The sequence below is a fragment of the Limanda limanda genome, chromosome 21, assembly GCF_963576545.1.
Source record: "Limanda limanda chromosome 21, fLimLim1.1, whole genome shotgun sequence".
Lineage (NCBI taxonomy): Eukaryota > Metazoa > Chordata > Actinopteri > Pleuronectiformes > Pleuronectidae > Limanda > Limanda limanda.
In genome coordinates, this window is record NC_083656.1 from 13,259,986 (window position 1) to 13,278,961 (window position 18,976).

At 45.4% G+C, this 18,976-nt stretch overlaps 1 protein-coding gene across 1 annotated transcript in view; it reads left to right on the forward strand.

The window, feature by feature from the left end:
• The window catches only part of bahcc1b (BAH domain and coiled-coil containing 1b), a 63,097-nt gene that overhangs the window by 15,154 nt on the left and 28,967 nt on the right, over positions 1-18,976 (forward strand). The window contains exon 3 of the mRNA XM_061095009.1: positions 16,334-16,492. Coding sequence (XP_060950992.1) covers positions 16,334-16,492 — 159 coding nt within the window. The remainder of the gene's footprint in view (positions 1-16,333; positions 16,493-18,976) is intronic.

The window sequence follows — 18,976 nt, forward strand, 5'->3', positions numbered from 1 at the left end:
GTCATTGAACAGGTGTGTTACTTACCAGACGGCAGACGGTTTTTGTTTACACGGCTGTGAATGTGGGAGAGTGTGTGTGCGATAGTGTGTGTGTGTGACCTAGTAATACAGACAGTAAGCGCTTACATTCATGTAACATGCACATTCACAGCTGCACACACACACACACTTGCAGAGTTTTCACCTATAAGCTGCTCTGTGCTTTGAAAAAAGTAGAAAGCCGTAATCATAATGTTTTGGTGAGACTAGATAACCTTTCTGCTGCTTCTCTCAGTCTTTTCTCTCAATCTGTCCGCTCAGGCCTCATCCCCTGACCTTTCCCTTCTTCTTCCCTCCGTCTGCTCATCATCTCATCTCCAGCTTCTCCCGTGCGATTGTGTGTCTTGTTTGCGAAGCAGGAGATCCTGCAGTGGAAATTCTGCCGTTTCTCTGCTATTGTGTGCGTGTGTGTGTGTGCGTGTGTGTGTGTGTGTGTGTGTGTGTGTGTGGCACGGCACGCAGCCACCCTGCTCATTCATCATGCAGCTGTCAGTAATGTCTTTCCTCTCTTGGAAGTTCCTCGTGTTTGTCTTTGATCGTGGCACAGACGAGACACACCCCTTGACCCTCCTACCTGCGCACACCTTCACACACAGAATACCACCATGACGTGGACAGAGAGGAGGATGTGATTGCATGTTTGTACGCATGTTTGGAAGTTCCTGACAAGTGGAAGTAGTTGTGACATTTACTTGTGTATGTGAGTGTGCAGTGGGTGTTTATTAAAGCTCCATTCAAACCGAAAAAAAGAATGGAAGAAACAGGGTAAAACATTGAGAATAAGAATAAATGATGGATAGAGCAGAGGGAAAGAGAGCAGGAGGAGGAGGAGGAGGAGGAGGAGGAGGTTAGAGGGAGTGGAGAGGCTGAATGTTTCCACCTGGTTGGTAATCCAGTCAGATTACCACCGCCTGACAGCACCCACTGGCCGCCATCCCCGACTCCTCAGCCTGGCGTCTCCGCAGCCTCTCGAGAGTACGACTGAGTGAAAGTGAGAGAGAGGAGACACTCGCCCCTCTCTCTCTCTTTCTGTGTGTGTGTGTGTGTGTGTGTGTGTGTGTGTGATGAGTCAGCAGTGGATGAGTGCTCAGACAGACCCAGCCCCCTTCACCTCACCAGTGGTACTCTGGGCACCAGGGGCACATCCTGCGTGCAGCGTGCAAGACGACCCCCTGTGCGGAGGAGACAGGTGGTGGAGGCTGCAGCCAGCCGAGCTGTGACTGGACGCAGTGAGAGAGGGCCAGAGTGTAAACTGGCAATTCACCGCAATTAAAAAAAGGAAAAAAAAGAAATGCTTTATACTAAAAATCATATTAAAAAATACACAGTGTTGTTCTCGGATGATTCAAGTCAGGGCTAAGCTGTTAAAGCACCCAACACACTGGGTTGTTTTTATTGCTTTAAGGTTATTTACTCAAACTTATACCCACTAACATGTACTGTAGCTTTGGTTTGCTATGGGAATGGATATGATCGGCATTCATCCCCGGGTCAAATGACTCTGCAGAGGATGCAGGTTTCTGATTGGCAGTGATGGAAACATGAAACCCAGGTGAACGTGCTAAAGATGCAACACTCGAGAGACAGCTAGGGGACAGACGCGTTGGTATCTCGTGACGTAGAAACATGACCGAACATGTGATGTGCAAATATGAAAAAGAGACAATCTCCCTTTTTCTGAACAGGTTTAACTTAATAAAGTAGCATATTCCTGCTCCTTTTTGTGTAAAAGCAGTGTAACTTTTCAAACATGCATGTTTACAATTACTCACTGATTGATTGTTAATAATGGGTCATTTGCACATTATATGTTAATCATATTGTACAACAATTTATGCATTTGTGACAGCTTTACGGCAACACTTGAATTACTGTATCATATATTTGTGTCCCACTCAGTTATTCTTGTTATCCAGATTATGCAATAGTGTGGACCCCAGTAGAGTGCAGTCTTTATAATGGAAATTAAATAGTGTTTAAATTGCTTCTTTTTCTGCTGCAACATGTAACTTCAGCGCTAAATTCTAAACACTGAACCTTTAACAAAACCTAGAAGACAGGATTGTAAACTAGTTACATTCCAAAAAGCTAAATAACATTCCCATTAATGGAGGGACACTTCAACATAGCCATATTTTAATTTATAAATATAACACTTAGGTCACCATAGGCTATAGTCTCTAGAAAAAGTTAACCGATGTATTACATCAAAGTATATTGGACTAGGTCTGTTTTTAGACTGTATTAAGAGCTAATGTCAGTCCTAGCCACGAGCACATAGAAACATCACTGTCTCCAAACTTCAAACTAAAATATTCAGCGAGGCCAAAGAAATAAGTTAAAAGGGTCTGACTGTTTTAAATTTGTTGACATATTAGCGGCATTAAGTCATTAAGCAAAGCCAGCAAAGTCATTAAAGGCATTTCCATTACAAATCACACTGCGGTGCGCGCTTTGATATTTCAAGCAAACCACTACACATGGTCTAAATATATTCCTGAATGTCTCACTGCATCTAATCACATTGACCTCAGACTAACTGTGACCGAGATTTAAGCTGCCCAAAAGGTCACATCAGTGGAGAGATAAGAGACATTTGAATATATTAAGTAAAAGTCCTGTTTTGATGTGGGAGCTCCGGGTGAAGGCCCTATTTGTTCTGAGGCTCATTCGCTGCAGTGACAGAAAGACTTTTGTCTCATCATCCAACATGTGAACAGCTGCTTATTGTCCGTAGCAGTGATTTGAAGGGAGTGGGGTGCGTTTGGTTGCGACATCTCCGGGATGCGAACACACACACACACACACACACACACACACACACACACACACACACACACACACACACACACACACACACACACACACACACACACACACACACACACACACACACACACACACACACACACACACACACACACACACACACACACACCATCTGATGACTTGGCATGTGAACGGCAAGCAACAGACTTCCTGTTTCAATGTGCTTCTCTTCTCTCTTTCTCTCTCCTCTTCCCCCTTTTTTCACCTCCTTCTCCCGTCGCTCACTGGCCAGACCTCCCCTCCACCCGTCCTCCCTGCTCCTCTTCAACCGCATGCTCGTCCTCCCCTCTTCCTCCTCCTTCTGCTTCCCCCTTTCGCTTCCCCTTCACTCCTCTTGGCTTTTCGAGTGGTCCTCCAGCCCTCCTTCCTCCTTGTCCTCACAGCCGCCGTTCCTCCCTATCCTCTTCTCTCTCCTCCCTTTGCTCTCTCCTCTCCTATCAATCGACCCCCCCCCCCCACCTCTTATATCCACTCCCATCTCTGTCTAACTCTCTGCATTGTTAGCAGAGCAGTTTCTCTCGGCTCTCCTCTCATTTTCTGTCTCAATTTCAGCCTGCTTCCTCTCCTTTTTCCACATTGCCTCATTTGCTTCTCCCCCATTCCACCATCTCTCCACGTCTCCTCTTCTCCCCCACCACTCTGCCGGTTGTTAACGGGCCCGTCCCGGTGCTACTCGGCCTATGGCCAACTCACTAAATCAGAAAAGATTGCAGGATTTGGCAAGAGGGAGTGAGAGCTCAGTGCGGCGTCTTTGAAGTCTGAGGAACGAGAGAAAAATGACATTTTAAACAGCCCGCAAAACACGAGGCTAAAACAGCTTCTTACTCTGTGCAGGAGGAGGGGGAACTGTGTGTGTGTGTCTGTGTGTGTGTGTGTGTCTGTGTCTGTGTTCATTTAAAATCCAATACAAGGTGTTTTATGTGAATATGTGACTGCTGTGGCTGGAATTCATGATACGAATGCGTGAACAAAGTCAGAGGAAATGTGAAAAGAAAGCGTGGGTGTGCACCAATCCGCTCACAGACACTACAGCTCTTCAGTATTTTACGGCCTTCCACTTCTTCTGAGGAGGTCAAGGCAAACCCCTGGTTTACGCGACGTGACAGAGAGGTGACATCATTTAGCGGGGAGGAGAGGGAGGGGGCAGACATGATGTCACAGTCTCGCCACATCCACAGGTCTGCATCCCCCTTTTGAAAATGCACACTGCAAAAAGCGAGGCCCGTGCAACCACGGCAACCCTTATCGCGTCGGCTACCAGACACCTGAGCCCGGCCTGCAGTCTGTCCGTCCCGGGGTCACGTTTACTCCTGACTCATCGTCACTGAAGCTGACTTGTTTGACTCACCCGGGGCCCTCTCCTCGGCTGTTTTGTTTTGGTTCTCCATTCGATTCATTTCAGCTCTGTTTGGCTCATTCATATTGTAATGGCCTCCATTCAGGCGGGTCTATGTCCAGTTTGTTTTGCTGTCAGCCGCTCAGATGGATGGAGGGGGCCGTAGGTTCATCTGGAGGTGAGGTTAAAGAAGCCGGAGTGGTTGGACTATAGCTCCTGAATGCGCGCACACCCTTCAAGTCACACTGCTGCCGTCGTACAGATTAAACTGATCGACGATTCGGCGTGAAAGACAGCTAATGTGCTCTTAAATGGGAAATAGGTTCATATCTGCGTGCGTGTGCGTGTGTGTGTGTGTGTTTATGTGTGAGGGAGGGAGGCACGAAAAAGAGAGAAGCAGCTGTGTGGAACAGCATGGATCGTTACACAGTGACACACATGAAAGCTTTAAGTATATTCAGGAGCCTTCGTTGAATATACATGGAGCTGTGTGCAGCTTTGTATATATATGTGTTTCTGTTCGGTGTGTGTGTGCGCGCGAATCCCCTCCCATGCTTTTGCCCGAGCTGAGAGTAAGAAAGAAAACAAGAAAAGAGAGTGCAGGCGCTAGAGAGAGAGAGAGAGGGAGAGAGAGCAAAAAAAAGAAAAGAAAAAACAACAAAGATCCGTCATCAGTCATTCATGGCTAATCAGTCTCGTGGGACGTGCACACACCACACACACACATGTACACACACTCACACACACACACGGCGCTGAGGTCCTAATCCTACTGGGACTGCTTTTGCCTCTGTGTGTGCCTGTCTAAATTTTGGATCCCAGCTGATTAGAAGCAAACTCTCCTTCTCTTTTTGCATGTCTCTCTCTCTCTCTCTCTCTCTCTCTCTCTCTCTCTCTCTCTCTCTCTCTCTCTCTCTCTCTCTCTCTCTCTCTGTCTCTCTTTTACCTCTACTTCTCTCTCCGTTTCTCTCTTTCTCTCTCTCTCTCTCTTCTCCTCCAAGTCTTTGATTGCTGGTAAAGTGTCTCTTCTCCTTCTATCTACTTTTCCTCTCTTATCTCTTTAATAACTGCCTACTGTCTTTTCCGCTCGTTTTGATGTGTGTTTTTGTAATGTTTCGAAGCATGTGTGCATGCATAATATAGGAATGTCTTTAGTGTGTCAGTGTGCACTTATCTCAGCTTTTGTGTGTGTGTGTGTGTGTGTGTGTGTGTAAGTCTCATTTCATCTGAACCTCTTAACGTTGGTCTCGTCGTTTTATCGTCCTCATTTGTTTCAGCTTTATATTTTTTAAATCAAATAAGTGGCATTGATGTTTCTGCTATTACCAAAGCTAAATTACATATTACTGAATACAATAAATTGTCACGAGAAAAAATAGATTGATAATTATATACTCTTTCCCAGTACACAGAAAGGATATGTTTTGTTTTATTTCACTTGTGGTTTGCGCGACACTTTTAAAGACATTTCATGTGACATGTTTACGCATGTCTACAACTAAAACCCTCAAATTCAATTTAATTCATTAATTTTACCGCATTATGAAACACAATTTCAGCAAATTAATTTGGAAACAGTGTAGATCCCTCATATGATCAATTCCTCAAATAATTTAATAGAAATATTGTATCCACTAATCTGCCAGTTATTTGATTCACAACATGTTGGACTAAAACACAGTAAAATGTAATAATTTCTCCAATTAATAATCTGGAACTAGGCTTTCTTTAGCCACTTTTTGCTTAAAACATATTTTAGATGATATATCTAAATGATTAAAATTGTTTTCAAAATTTTATTTAAATAACCTGTCTGTATTTGTCCTGTCTAAGACATCAGGGACATTTTTTGTGTGTGAAAATGAATACTACCCTTTTTTAATTTCACTTCATTTCCCCAGGAATGCTAAACTTTAACATCGTCCAGCTTCTCAAATGTGAGAATTTCCTGTTTATCTTTTCTGTTTAACATCATTGTCTGTTGAATATTACAAATGTGTGATTGAAGCTTGAACAATTTGAGAAATTGTGATGTTTTTCTTCTACAATTTTTCTACATTTCAAGTGAAAGATTAATATAAAGAAAAATAATTGCCAGATGAATCAATGATATTAATTGTTATTCTTCGCGACTCACTTGAGAGTTATTACAACCAGTAATCCCCCCATACTCCATCATCTTCGTTCTCTCCACCCTCTCTTTTATTTATTTTCCTTTTCTCCCCCCTTTTCCTTCCCTCTTTATTTCCTCTCTGTGGATCCCTCCAATAATCTTTTATTTCTGTGTAAATATTACAGCAGTGAGGGAATATAGAGAATGAAAAAACCAAGCTGAAATAAGGTCAGACTATATTCTCACCTGCTTTCTCTTTCTCTCTAGCTCTCTCTCGCTTCGTCGCTCACTTGCTCACTCTATCCCCTCCTCTCTCTGCTTCCCTCCATCGCCATCCCTCTCTCCTCCTCCCTTTTTGCCTCTCTCTCTCTCTCCTTCTCTCTCCCTCGTGTTTGCTGTCTGCTGATCCCGCTCTTCTCTCTTGTTCAGTCTCTTCCCCCTTACACACACCGACTGTCTGATGCCCACACACACGCTACACACAAACAGCACAGACGCAGACACACACACATACACACACACACACACACACACACACACACACACACACACACACTGACACCTGCATGTCGAGCTGTTGAGGGTCTAATTTAAGTAAAGTGCTTCTCTAGGAACCACAACCCCTCAACTCACGATGATGGAGGGTGATGCAGTGCGGTGTGGTTGCACACACGCTCACTAACACACACACACACAGACACTAGGTTAAACATAAATGCACACACACACACACACATCCTGCTCCAGTGATACTGAGCTGTGACTCTCCGTGGCGTGGGATTGAAGGCAGCACTGTAGATGGCTTGTAAGTAGCATACTGTAATAATAACGTGATATTTGATCCCCGTAGGGAAATTCACCTTTTCTCAGCCGCCTGCAGATCAGACTGCAGGGTCAGTTACAGCTGTGGCAACGCTGGTGCAGTGGATTTAGTCTCTTGCTCAAGGACACTTCAGCAAGGTGGATGCTGCATGGCTGACACCGATATGGTTAAATCTGGGCTTCCTGATTAAAGGATGTCGTCTCCATCGTCTTTGCTGCACACCGCCCCGGCTGCTCCGCTTCTGGTGCGTAGGTGTGTTTGTTTCCACTGGAGTTGGAGCTAACTTTAGACGAGCTAGGATTGTGCTGCGCCGCTGCTGCAAATCTGGGGCCGCGATCTCGAACCTTCATGGAAAAAGAATTGCCTGAAATGCCTTTGGTTTTGGAAACTTTGGTCCCACATAAAAGTAAAGATAAGACTCGTTTAATGAGTGCAGGGCTTATGTTACATTTCTCCCCACAGAACCTGGGACTGTTGAAAGCAGACTAAATTCAAACCAGTAACACTGACGTATACCAGATCTTCCTTTCTTGAAATGGGGAACTTGTTGGCTAAACAGCTGCTTATTTACACAACCAGCGGATATGTTACCACACTCTCTTAATTTGGAGTCATGTAACTGTTTTTGGCCTTTTGATGAACTTTAAGTGCATCAAGGCTGGAGAGAAATATCTGGCTCTTTAGTTGCTAAATGCTTCACCATGTTCACCAGGCAGCCGCTATGTTTGTCTCACTGCTTTTTGTTGTGCTGGGTGTGCAGTGGTGTTTCAGGTGTTGAGTCTGATTAACCATCCCATGAGAGCAGAGAGACTCGGTACAAGATAGTAGGGTACAGTAGACTAGACTAGACAACTAGAACAATGTGCTTTTGAATGCTAAAATGCTCAGTAGAGTTTATGGGGGTTTGATTCTGTCACTCTGAGCGAGGGATCTGTTTTTCAAATAAAACCTTTATTGTTAAAGGTATAATAAAACCTTTTATTGTTATGTCCTGGAGACAGAAAGCAGTTGCACAATAAAACCTACTCATTAATGAATTATAAATTAAATTGCCCAAAATAAAATAAAATCTATTTTTGCATGCTAACATCGTAGCGGAATAATTCAGGATAATAAAAATAACTTATACCATTTTTTTTTTTTTTTTACCTACCGGGTAACTCTTCTATTATAACATGGTCATGATAGAATATGTTTTGTATAAATGTTTTGTAATATCCTGGATTTTTACTCTTCCAGCACGTAACAGGTTTAAAATGTATTTATTTAGAATTTGCAAATATTTTTTGTAACATTTGTTACTTGTTATGTTCTCTCGGCCCCTCAGTGGTTAAACTATTATCTGGGCCACGTATTGAAACATTGCATCACAGGCTCTTAAACTGTTGATATCTTTGAACCATGATCATCATCATCGTGAATACATGTTAATAAGTAACAGTCACATAAATTCACCACTGAAGAACATGTGTTTAATGGAGGCCGTGTGTGCTAATACATTGTAGATTGTGGTAGTAAACCAGTGACCGTTGATAAGTGGTGAGCTGGTGTTGTGTTTGAACTTCAATGTGATTCATGAAGACACACATGTGTACCTGTTCCTCTCTGGGTCCACTTTGCTCTCAGCTTACGGTGACGTGTGTTCTGTTTCACTCGCTTTGTGCTCATCCCGGTGTTTTGACCCTCAGATGTAATTCATCCAGCAGCTGGCACAAGCGGCCTCAAATCATCAGAGTCACTGTGTCTTCATCCTTACGAAGATGCGTGTGTGTGTGTGTCTGTCTGTGCTCATTTGTGTGTGTGTGTGTTTGCTGTGACTGCAAACTGAATGGACCACAGGGGTGTGGCTCAGGCATGTCGGACGACCAGAATTCCCAGAACAGGCTTCCTCACTGTTTACCAGTGCTGCTAAGCTACTGTGGGGGTGATGGTGGGGGTGTTGCCAACACACACACACGCACACACACACACAGACCCAATCACACACACACACATACAGACACAGAGGCAAGTTAAGTTTGACGGAATTGCATTATTGGCTCTCACCGCAGGCTTTCCTGAAATATCAGCAACCTTATGCTTTTAATTAGGGTGTGTGTGTGTGCATGTGTGTGTGCATGTGTGTGTGCGCATGCCCACGTGTACCATTTGTGTTTCATTCCGACCTAGGCAGCAGAATCAGTCTCGTATGACCCCTATCCCCTAAATTCCCCTGTTTTCTTTGCTAAAACATGGAAAAACTTACCCCGACAGCCCCCCACCTCCTTCCCTCCTTCCTGCTTCCTAAGAAACCCTCATATGTTGTGAGTTCCTCCCCTCCAAGACCATATAAGGTCCTTCCTCCTGCCGTGGGTGGGTGGGTGTGTGGCATCCAAAAAGTCTGTGGTCAAAAAGCAGGAACGTTTTCCCTCCTCACTCACAGTTTACTGGTGCATTTTGTGGGGGCCATGTACACACACGGAAAACTCTGAACATCACCGGATCTCTTTTGATGGGTTTTCTCTTCTTCTTTTGTCGGCTTTCCAGGGCCGAGTTCAAACACAAGGTGCAATGTTGCACGTTTTCTTCCCTGTTAATTCCATTCCTCCTGCTGCTTTTACCTCCTGTAGCTCTCACGGAGCTGCAGCCAGACGATGTGTCTTTCAGCATCCTCAGTGGCTTTTGATGGTGTAAACGCACGTGTGACTGGGATGTTACCACAGTAGTCTTGTGCATGCATGGGAGACGGTATTAGAGAGAGTGTGTGTGTGTGGGTGTGTGTGTGTGTGTGTGGACGGCCAGGCTCTGGTCCGCAGCCTGGGAGTGAGGCTTTGAGCTGTGCTGTTCATAGTCTGCTGATTTATGCGCCTCACAGGGAAATCTCTCATTTGTAGCTTTTTTATCTCAGTCCCCCTCCCTCCACTCTTTCCCTCTTTCTCTCCCTTTCTCTTTCTCCGTCTCCGTCCTCACTCCTCTTCCCCGACGTAATGTGATTCAGTGCAGCTGCTCGTCCCAGGCGACATGCTATGCTTTGCTTGCACACCCTGCTCTTTCTAACATGAATGAGTCAAGAGGAATCGTTGATGAATAATAAGATAGAGCAGAAGGGAAAATGCTATCTGGATCAAGTTCGGCAAAATAACTCCTTTTCTCCTCTGAACATAGTCTTTGTAAGCACCGCTCGGGCGCTTACTCACACATTGGATGTGTTTGTGTCCCCAGTGCCATAATGCTTTTATGGCCCTGTGTGTGTGTGTGTGTGCATGTGTGTGTAAGGTGTGTGTGTGTGTAAGGTGTGTGTGTGTGTGTGTGCGCCTTCCACGACTGCCTTGTTTGAGTAGCCCTGTCACTTGTGCAATTCTGTGGTGTCAAAACAGATCAGAAAGGTCTGGCTTGACTCCTGCCCCTAAATACACACCCAAAACACACACACACACTCACACACACACTCACACCCACACACACACACAGATTTAAGGCTCGGTGCCAGGGCCCTTGGTGGTTGGAGGCATATGAAAGGGTCGGACTGACGAGAGGTTGCCAAGTGTACGGCAATAAGCGTAACAGCCAAGCTAACGAGAGTCAGAACCTCTGACACACACACACACACACACACACACACACACACACACACACACACACACACACACACACACACACACACACACACACACACACACACACACACACACACACACACACACACACAGTGAGACTGTATTGTCAGACTCTCAAGCGCTCCCAGTTGTCACTACCAATGGCAGAATAGAAGATTGTGTGTCTGAGTGTGAGTGTGTGTGTGTGTGAGAAAAAGAGAGAGAGTTCAGTATATCAGTGTGTGGACAGAGGCTTCTGTTAATTGGCAAATGTGACGATACAACACGAGGGGATATTGATCTTCAATCGGACGGAGATCGATTTAACTTGTCACCCTTCCAGGTGTGTGTGTGTGTGTGTGTGTGTGTGTGTGTGTGTGTGTGTGTGTGTGTGTGTGTGTGTGTGTGTTGTGTGTGCGTGTGCGTGTGCGTGTGCGTGTGCATGTGCGTGTGCGTGTGCGTGCGTGTCATTGCACAATGCACGTGTGTATTGATCAGCAGCAGTCCATTCAGAATGTCCCTCTGTTACTTTATCTTGGTTTGCTTCTCTCTCCTTGTGACATTCCCTGCGTCACCCCAATTCCACCTCGATGGGGATCTTTGTTTCCTCCTCCTTCCTCTTCCTCCCTCTTCCTCCCCTCAGAATAGTGAGAAAACGTTGGGACGGTGTGGCCTTTTATCTGCTCTGTGGCCGCTGAGTTTCACTGTAGATCGTGCAAAAGAGGGTGCAGGGTCCTTCACACTCACACCAGCTCATGCACTGCAAACTGTGTACACTGTGTGGAATTAATTAGCTTAATTCTAAAACTGTTTCAAAACTTGACCGCCATAGTTTACAGCAGGCGCCATTGATCAATCCTTGATCACCGTCTAGCGCTGCTTTCATACATAACCTGAAGTCTGGACATTTTCCAGAGGGGCTGCACCTGAGAACGCAAATGTTCGAGTTGCTCCGGATAATGTCTACAACTTGTCCTGACAGCTTCTGGTTAAATGAGAGTGATTCCCTTGTTAAAAAAAATGCTAAGAAATGTGCAGAAAATTCACAGAGAGTGGGTTGATGACGATTCTAATGCAAGAATACAGATATTTCTGAATGAGAAAGAGATGTCATGGAGAGACGATGAGGTCCTGGAAGTTTTGCCGATCCGGCGCGATGCTGGTGCGGATGAGCTTTCCACTGCAGAATACAAGTATCTCAGCATGTAAAAGAGGTGTTATGCACATAGAGGAACACAAACGAAGAAAGACAAGGAGAGAGCTTTCGGGCGATTCATGTTGACGCCAGTGTGAATGTGCTGTCAACAAAAGCATGTGATCTCCACAGCAGAATTTATACATGATGTCCTGCTCCCTGCACGGCGTACCCAGGTCACCCCTCACCTAAATGTTCAGGACATTTTGCTGTTGTTTTCTTTTACCTGCATAATCTCCTGCTGCGTTCTTCATTTGTAAAAGGCAAAAATGTCCACACCCAGTTTTCTAGAGTTTACATCTGCATATGGCTTTAGTGTGCCTTAAATGTGTGGAAAATAGAGTGCGCTCATAAAAAAAAAAAGCAGAATTACTTGCACAATTTCAATCTTTGTGCCTTTTTTCAACTTTTATCCATTGGGTTTAAATATAGAGATTCTTCCTGCCGCAGTTTTTCCGCACTAACATTGGTTTTATTCATGTCAACCTCTCGCAGCAGCTACACAGTGTGGCAGTCTTCCCAGATAAAAAAAAAGCTTCTTTCTGTGCAGAAATTTACTTTTGTAGATAGATTTCTCCCCGTGTGACTGTTAAAGTGGCTTCTGTGACGATCTGGCTGTTAAATTCTGAAGCCGCCGACACCAAATCCCGATGTTTATATTGCTGAAACTTCAGATTAGCTGCTATCGAACTCCATTGCGGCTGCACAGGAAACGGCAACATCTCAAAATTTATGTTTGGCCCCACGTACCCCGAAAATATTCAGAGCAGCAAAACCTGCCCAGAAAGGCGAGGAGCACATCCAATACTTTAAATAAAAAATATGAAACAGTGTTACAATAAGTAAGTTTGAGTGGATTTTCCCTCAGCAAATCACATTACCGTCCATCATAAATAAACTAAAGCAGATTTTGCTCACTGTAAGTACAGCAGACTGAATTAGTATGAGTAGAGAGTCGTAATTCTGATGTTTATTACCTTGGATAGTCAACATTGGAGGATTCAATGCCTGCACATTGACACACTTTTCCAGTTCGCGATGCCAACTGGGGAAAAATGGGAGGCATACAAACACATTTTCTTCTTTAATTACCACTACAGAGACTGAATGGAGCCTCTTTCTCAGTCAGCAGCTTGTATTTATAGTAAATAACGTGCAGATATGTGTGATCCTGAGGTGACTTGGGTCAGAGCTGAAGTTTTGATGTAGACGAGTATCTGCGGTGGTTCAATCGAACCCGCTAGAGTTTGTGTTACGTTTGTTATGGTTCTGTTCTGTCTCGTTCCCTCTTTGTCTGATACATCTCATCAGTTGTGGTTAATTTGGCGTCCTCGCACTCACCGGGTGGTGTTCCTGAGCTACGGGAAACGATGGGAGGATGCGGCGGTGACAGATGGAAGGGGAATGTGCAGATTGGGATAAAAACAAAGGTGGAAACCGAGGGGCAGGAAGAGAAAGAAAAGGGAGGAGGGGAGGCACAGGCACCGAAATAAGGTTTATGTTAGTGGCTGGCCTCCGAGATGATTTTCCATATCAGCAGGCCAGAGGGAGCGGGCAAATATGATTTTCTCCTCAACTCGCCAACAGAAAACAGACAGAGAGCGGCGAGAGAAGGGAGTTGACAGGAAAGACGGAATGGGGTAAATGGGAAAAAGATGGGGAGATGGGGGGGATGGGTGGAGAGATGAAAGAAAAAGTAAACAGGGAGCGCAGAGTATTAAAACTTGATAATCAATATCACTGCTGTTTGAAATCAATGCTGCTAATTTCTTTAAAACGGCTTTAATTTAATTCAAGTGAACTTTCATGGCCCCGGGAGACACTTCACGATGCCTCTCGTAACTTCTGAAACACTTGGCCGCTCAGCTGAAACCTGGCTTTTCTTTGTATTGTCTGGTGTCTGAGATGAGGTGAATGTCTGTGTATCGGACTATTAGAATTGAACGTTCCTGCGTGTGTGTGTGTGTGTGTGTGTGTGTGTGTGTCTGTGCTGCCAGGGGGCCTTGTGAAACCAGCCTGAGTCTTATACGAGCTGTGTTTTATTATGACTGGCTGAAAAGCCACTGATCTGCAGTTGTACAAGAGTGGATTTGGAGAAGAAAAAAAAAGTCCCAAAAAAGAAAAATAGCTACCCTGTGAAAATATCCTGTCTGAGAGAGGGCGAGCGAGAGCGAGGGAGAGAGAGAGAGAGAAAATAAATGTCTAGAAAGGAAAGTGTTGGCGACCCCTCCCCCCTCCTCCTACATGTTTGTTATGACGACAGAAAGTGAAAATGTCAAGACCTAAAGATGGAGCCATTTCTTTAGCCTGTGTCCATCTTCATGTTTTGTGTGTGCGTATGTTTGAGAGACAGAGAGAGAGAGAGAGAGAGAGAGAGAGAGAGAGAGAGAGACTGGCAGTTGAAGGCACTTGTGGTTGTAAGGGCGTCAGGTCGTGGTCGAGGTGAGAAGGGTACTCTCTGAGTGTGTGCGTGCGTGTGTGCGTGTGTGTGTGTGTGTGTGTGTGTGTGTGTGTGTGTGTGTGTGTGTGTGTGTGTGTGTGTGTGTGTGTGTGTGTGTGTGTGTGTGTGTGTGTGTGTGTGTGTGTGTGTGTGTGTGTGTGTGTGTGTGTGTGTGTGTGTGTGTGTGTGTGTGTGTGTGTGTGTGTGTGTGTGTGTGACTCATGCAGACTGTTGTGGTTGTAGTAATTGTCTCTGATGCGAGGCAGAATTTATGGGTAACGACCTAACCCACCACCATCTCCCTCCCTCCCTCCCTCTCTCTCTCTCTCTCTCTCTCTGTCTCTATCCCTCCCTCTCTCTCTGTCTCTCTCTCTCTCTAGCTCTCTCTTTCTCGCTCTCTCTCTCCATCCAGTGACTAATTACCTGATTCCCTGTGGATGTGTTTCCTCCTTCCCCTACAACATGTTCGGGTTGTTCCACTAAATGAGAGCATGCTGATAAGCGGAGTTACATTTTAACAGAGCCAAACTGAAGTGAGCCCGTTCGCTCTGTGCGCTGAAACTGTTGCAGGGTGAAATTAAACCAGTGGAAATGGGTTTTTACTCCAAGCAGAGCTATTTTAAATGTGACTGGTCAAATCTTCACCAGTCACCAACATATGATTCAAATGTAAGAGCTGCGTAATCTTAAAGTGTCTTGTTCTCTTGCACCGAACTCTGGACACTCTCCTGAAATTATCCAGAGTGGCTGTATGTGAGAATGCAAATGTCTGAGTTAGTTGCTCCCGACGTTTTCCAGAACCTTTCCTGCCAGCCCCCAATAAAATATCCAACTGAGCCCATGTGAGCATACAGAAGAGGTGGTGTGTTGGCGACGTTTCCAACACAAATGACACAAAACTGAGAGAAAGAAGACAAGAATAAAAATACCTCATAGTGAAAAATGGTAGAACATGTAGAACATAACCAGGAAGATGTGAAATTGGAAAGACAACAAGATTTGAGAGCTTTCGGTGATAAGGGCACCGGCGTCGATGTGCTGTGAACAAAACACCTGACTGTCTCCAGCATCCTCTACCAAGGCGCCACCCTTTGCCTGAAGGTTCTGGACATTTTGCTGTTGTTTTAAAAGCGCCCATTTCTGCGTTCTTCATACGTGAAAGGCACGACACGAATTTCTGGACATTTTCCAGAGGTCATGTCTGAAAATGGCTCAACAACAACCGTTTAAACTGCCTCCACCTAGCTTTTGACACTTTCCCATCATGGTTAACATATAAAGCTAATTCTGACAAACAGGCACCAGAATCACGTTACCTCTGTCACGTGGGCATTACAAAACTCTTATGCAAGCGTGCAAAAAGCAGCCAGCCACCTGTCTCGGGCCTCAGGATATGTTCAGATCAGATTTTCAAGGCCTTTTCCTGATCATAATTTTAACTGCAGTGTGAATGCTGCTTGGAGGGATCAATTTCTCTAGGGCAGGTTAGGAAATTTCATTTTTCACAGCACATCTCAGTAAAATTAACACCACCCAGATCTGTCGTGTCTCACTTTTTTCACAGACTCAGACTCCTGCTGGGTTCTGAAAATGTTATATTTAAGTGATATTAAAACAACATTTTGACTCTCTCTGGGAAAATGTGTTTCACCACTGCTGTGTATCATAGTTTGAAGATGAATATTACCGAGGACAAAAGTCTAAAAAATGATATGTGCATGGAGCCTTATCAAATGTGTGAAAGACAAATTTCCGTGCAAAGTAGAAAGTCATCGTTTACACTTTTTGCTGCTCAGGCAGTTTGGGTGCACGTGTGCTTTTTCTCAGTTTAACTGTCAGACTCTAGAGCCTCTCAGTTCTTCTTCTGTGGTGTCGCCCGCTCATTTGCACCTCTGCGGTGTCATCTCCACCTCTTGCTCGCCGAGAGCCACATGTAATGAGCGAGCACCTCTCTAACCTCCAGCCTCTCTCTCTCTCTCTCAGGTGCTTCCTTCATGGGTTCCTTCCTGGCCAGCAGTCTGGGGTCCCCGCCTTCCCACCCTCCTCACCCGTCAGGACCTGCAGCCTCCCCCTCCTCCCCCTCCTACAGGGCTGGACCCCATTCGAGCGCTTCCCCTATATGGTTCCCCCATTCGCATGAAGGTAGGACGCATGCACACACACACACACACACACACACACACACACACACACACACACACACACACACACACACACACACACACACATATACACATGCACATGCACACACAGAAAGAGGAGGCAGCCCAGTGTGCTCGGGTCTCCGGTTAATCCAGGGTCTTGGTTTGGGATTAGATTGAGATGGAGCCATTAAGTGGTTTAACCAACACTGAGCTGAGGCCAAACACACACCGCAGTGATGCCTCAGATGGTGCTACTTATAGAAACACACACACACACACACACACACACGCACACACACACACACACACACACACATCTGTCTGTGTCAACAATAGCAACCGTTTGTGGCTTTGTGTCTGTGGCTGTTTTTTAGTTGTGAGATCAAGCATGACACTATTAAAACTGGTGAAAAGAGAGAGAGACACACACACACACACACACACACACTGATACATTCTAAAAACAGCGTCATTATTGCAAGTCATTTCCAATACACTTCAGGCTCGTATATTCTCTCCCCTCTTTTCACTCAATCATCTCTCACCCCCCCCCTCTCTCTCTCTCTCTCTCTCTCTCTCTCTCTCTCTCTCTCTTTTTGGGTTGAGTTTTAAGTTTCATGAGTTTCGAACCCCTGCCCCCCCCAGACACACACACACACACACTGAAACTTACCCCACTTTCCACCATGCCTTCCCTCTCCACCACCCCCCCTTCCCCTCTGACCGCAGCCCCACCCTCAGGGCCCCTTCTGGGCTAACCGACCTCCAACGGCCCCCTTCCTGATCAGACACACACAGACACAGACACACACACAAATGTGCGCATCCACATGCATCATGTCCTCTTTCGAGTGTTAACCGTTTGTGGTCTGAGCTTGACTCACTTATCTGGCCCTCTCAGGTATGCATGTGCATGTCTTTCCGTGTGTGTGTGGGTGTAAGAGGATTTCACTTCTGACAGCGAGATGGATCTAGACAGATAACCCCGTACAAAAAAAAGGACTTCAACAGAAACACAGGCTTCCGCCACAGGCTGTGTTTCGCAACAAGCCGATGATAACGGTCAGAATCAGAATTTCACGTTTCACCAGTTTTTCATGAAATGCGGACGAGTGAACAAAGTGTGTCACCCCGGGAAAAGTATTTTAATCCCCCAGACGTTGTTGCAGAGGAGTTACCATGTAGTCAACTTTCAGTACAGCTAGTTTTTATTTTTATTACCAGCTGTGTGACCATATTCCAACAGTCCCTTCTCACCACATTTGGACAAGTCATGGCAGGACAAGCACTGGTTTGATCAATAACAACAGTAATGAGTGCATTCCTTTCAGGTGAGACTCTGTCAGCATCCTGGGGTTTTGTGTGATGATTCACAGGAATGACTGACGTTGACACTTAAATGAATCCATCATTAGTGGCATTAATTAGATCTGTGCTCTCTCTGCCATTAGGCGGCTGGGGGGGAAAAGGGTATCTGACTTACTCTACAGCATAAATCAATTCTTCAACCTGTCGAGTCTGTACATTTATCACTTTTCCACCAGTTACATGATGCATAATCAAAGAAAATCCCACTGCTTTGGTTGAAAAGATGTTGTTTGAAGTTTTAAATTTCTTGCTGAAGCGGTGTACACATTTAATTTGGGCAAATAAGTCAAACACGCTGCCTCTCCTCCACGGAGACCGGACCCCTCTCAACTGCCGCCCACATCTCAGATTAAGGCCCATAGGACAAACTCATAAGTGCCGTGTTCTTACAGAGAAACCTCTCCTGACGCAGCTTTAAAGCATACCAGAGTTTTTTTGCTTGTGCAACTGCCTCATTTGCAGCTCATGGAGCGATAAATAGCAACAGTTAAGCCCTGAAAATGAGCACTAATGTCGCCCGGAGTGACTGTCTTAAATCAGATTCATAGGAGTCTGAGGCAGGACTCCAACGAGAGAGAGAGAGAGCAGCAGCAGTGGCGAAAAGAGAGCAAGAATGTGTGTGTGTGCGTGTGTCTGTGGAGAGGGAAAATGTGTGTGTGTGTGTCGAGAGGGGAGAATGCGTGTGCCTATCAGACAGATTTTGTGTCTGTGTGGCTCAGCTTTGATGTCTGAACACACACATACACGTGCGTGCACACACTCAGACGCACGGACGCGTGCACACACACACTACAAATGATTGTTTTTACGAATTAAAGCCAGGGAGCTCCTGTAGGCGGTCTGCCAGCTGGCCACCGTCCAGAGAGTGGAGCCTAGCCAGCACGGGGAGAAGAAACCTGGCTAATACACACACACACACACATACACACAGCAGACACACACCCACTCAGCGGACACACACACACAGAGTCACAGACGAGACATATTCGAGAGGAAAAGCACACTTGTTTGAAAGGCAGCACATATTCTGTCTCGCACACAAATAGTACTCTATTTCTTTCTCCTACTCTCCTTCTCACACACGCACACACACACACACACACACACACATTCA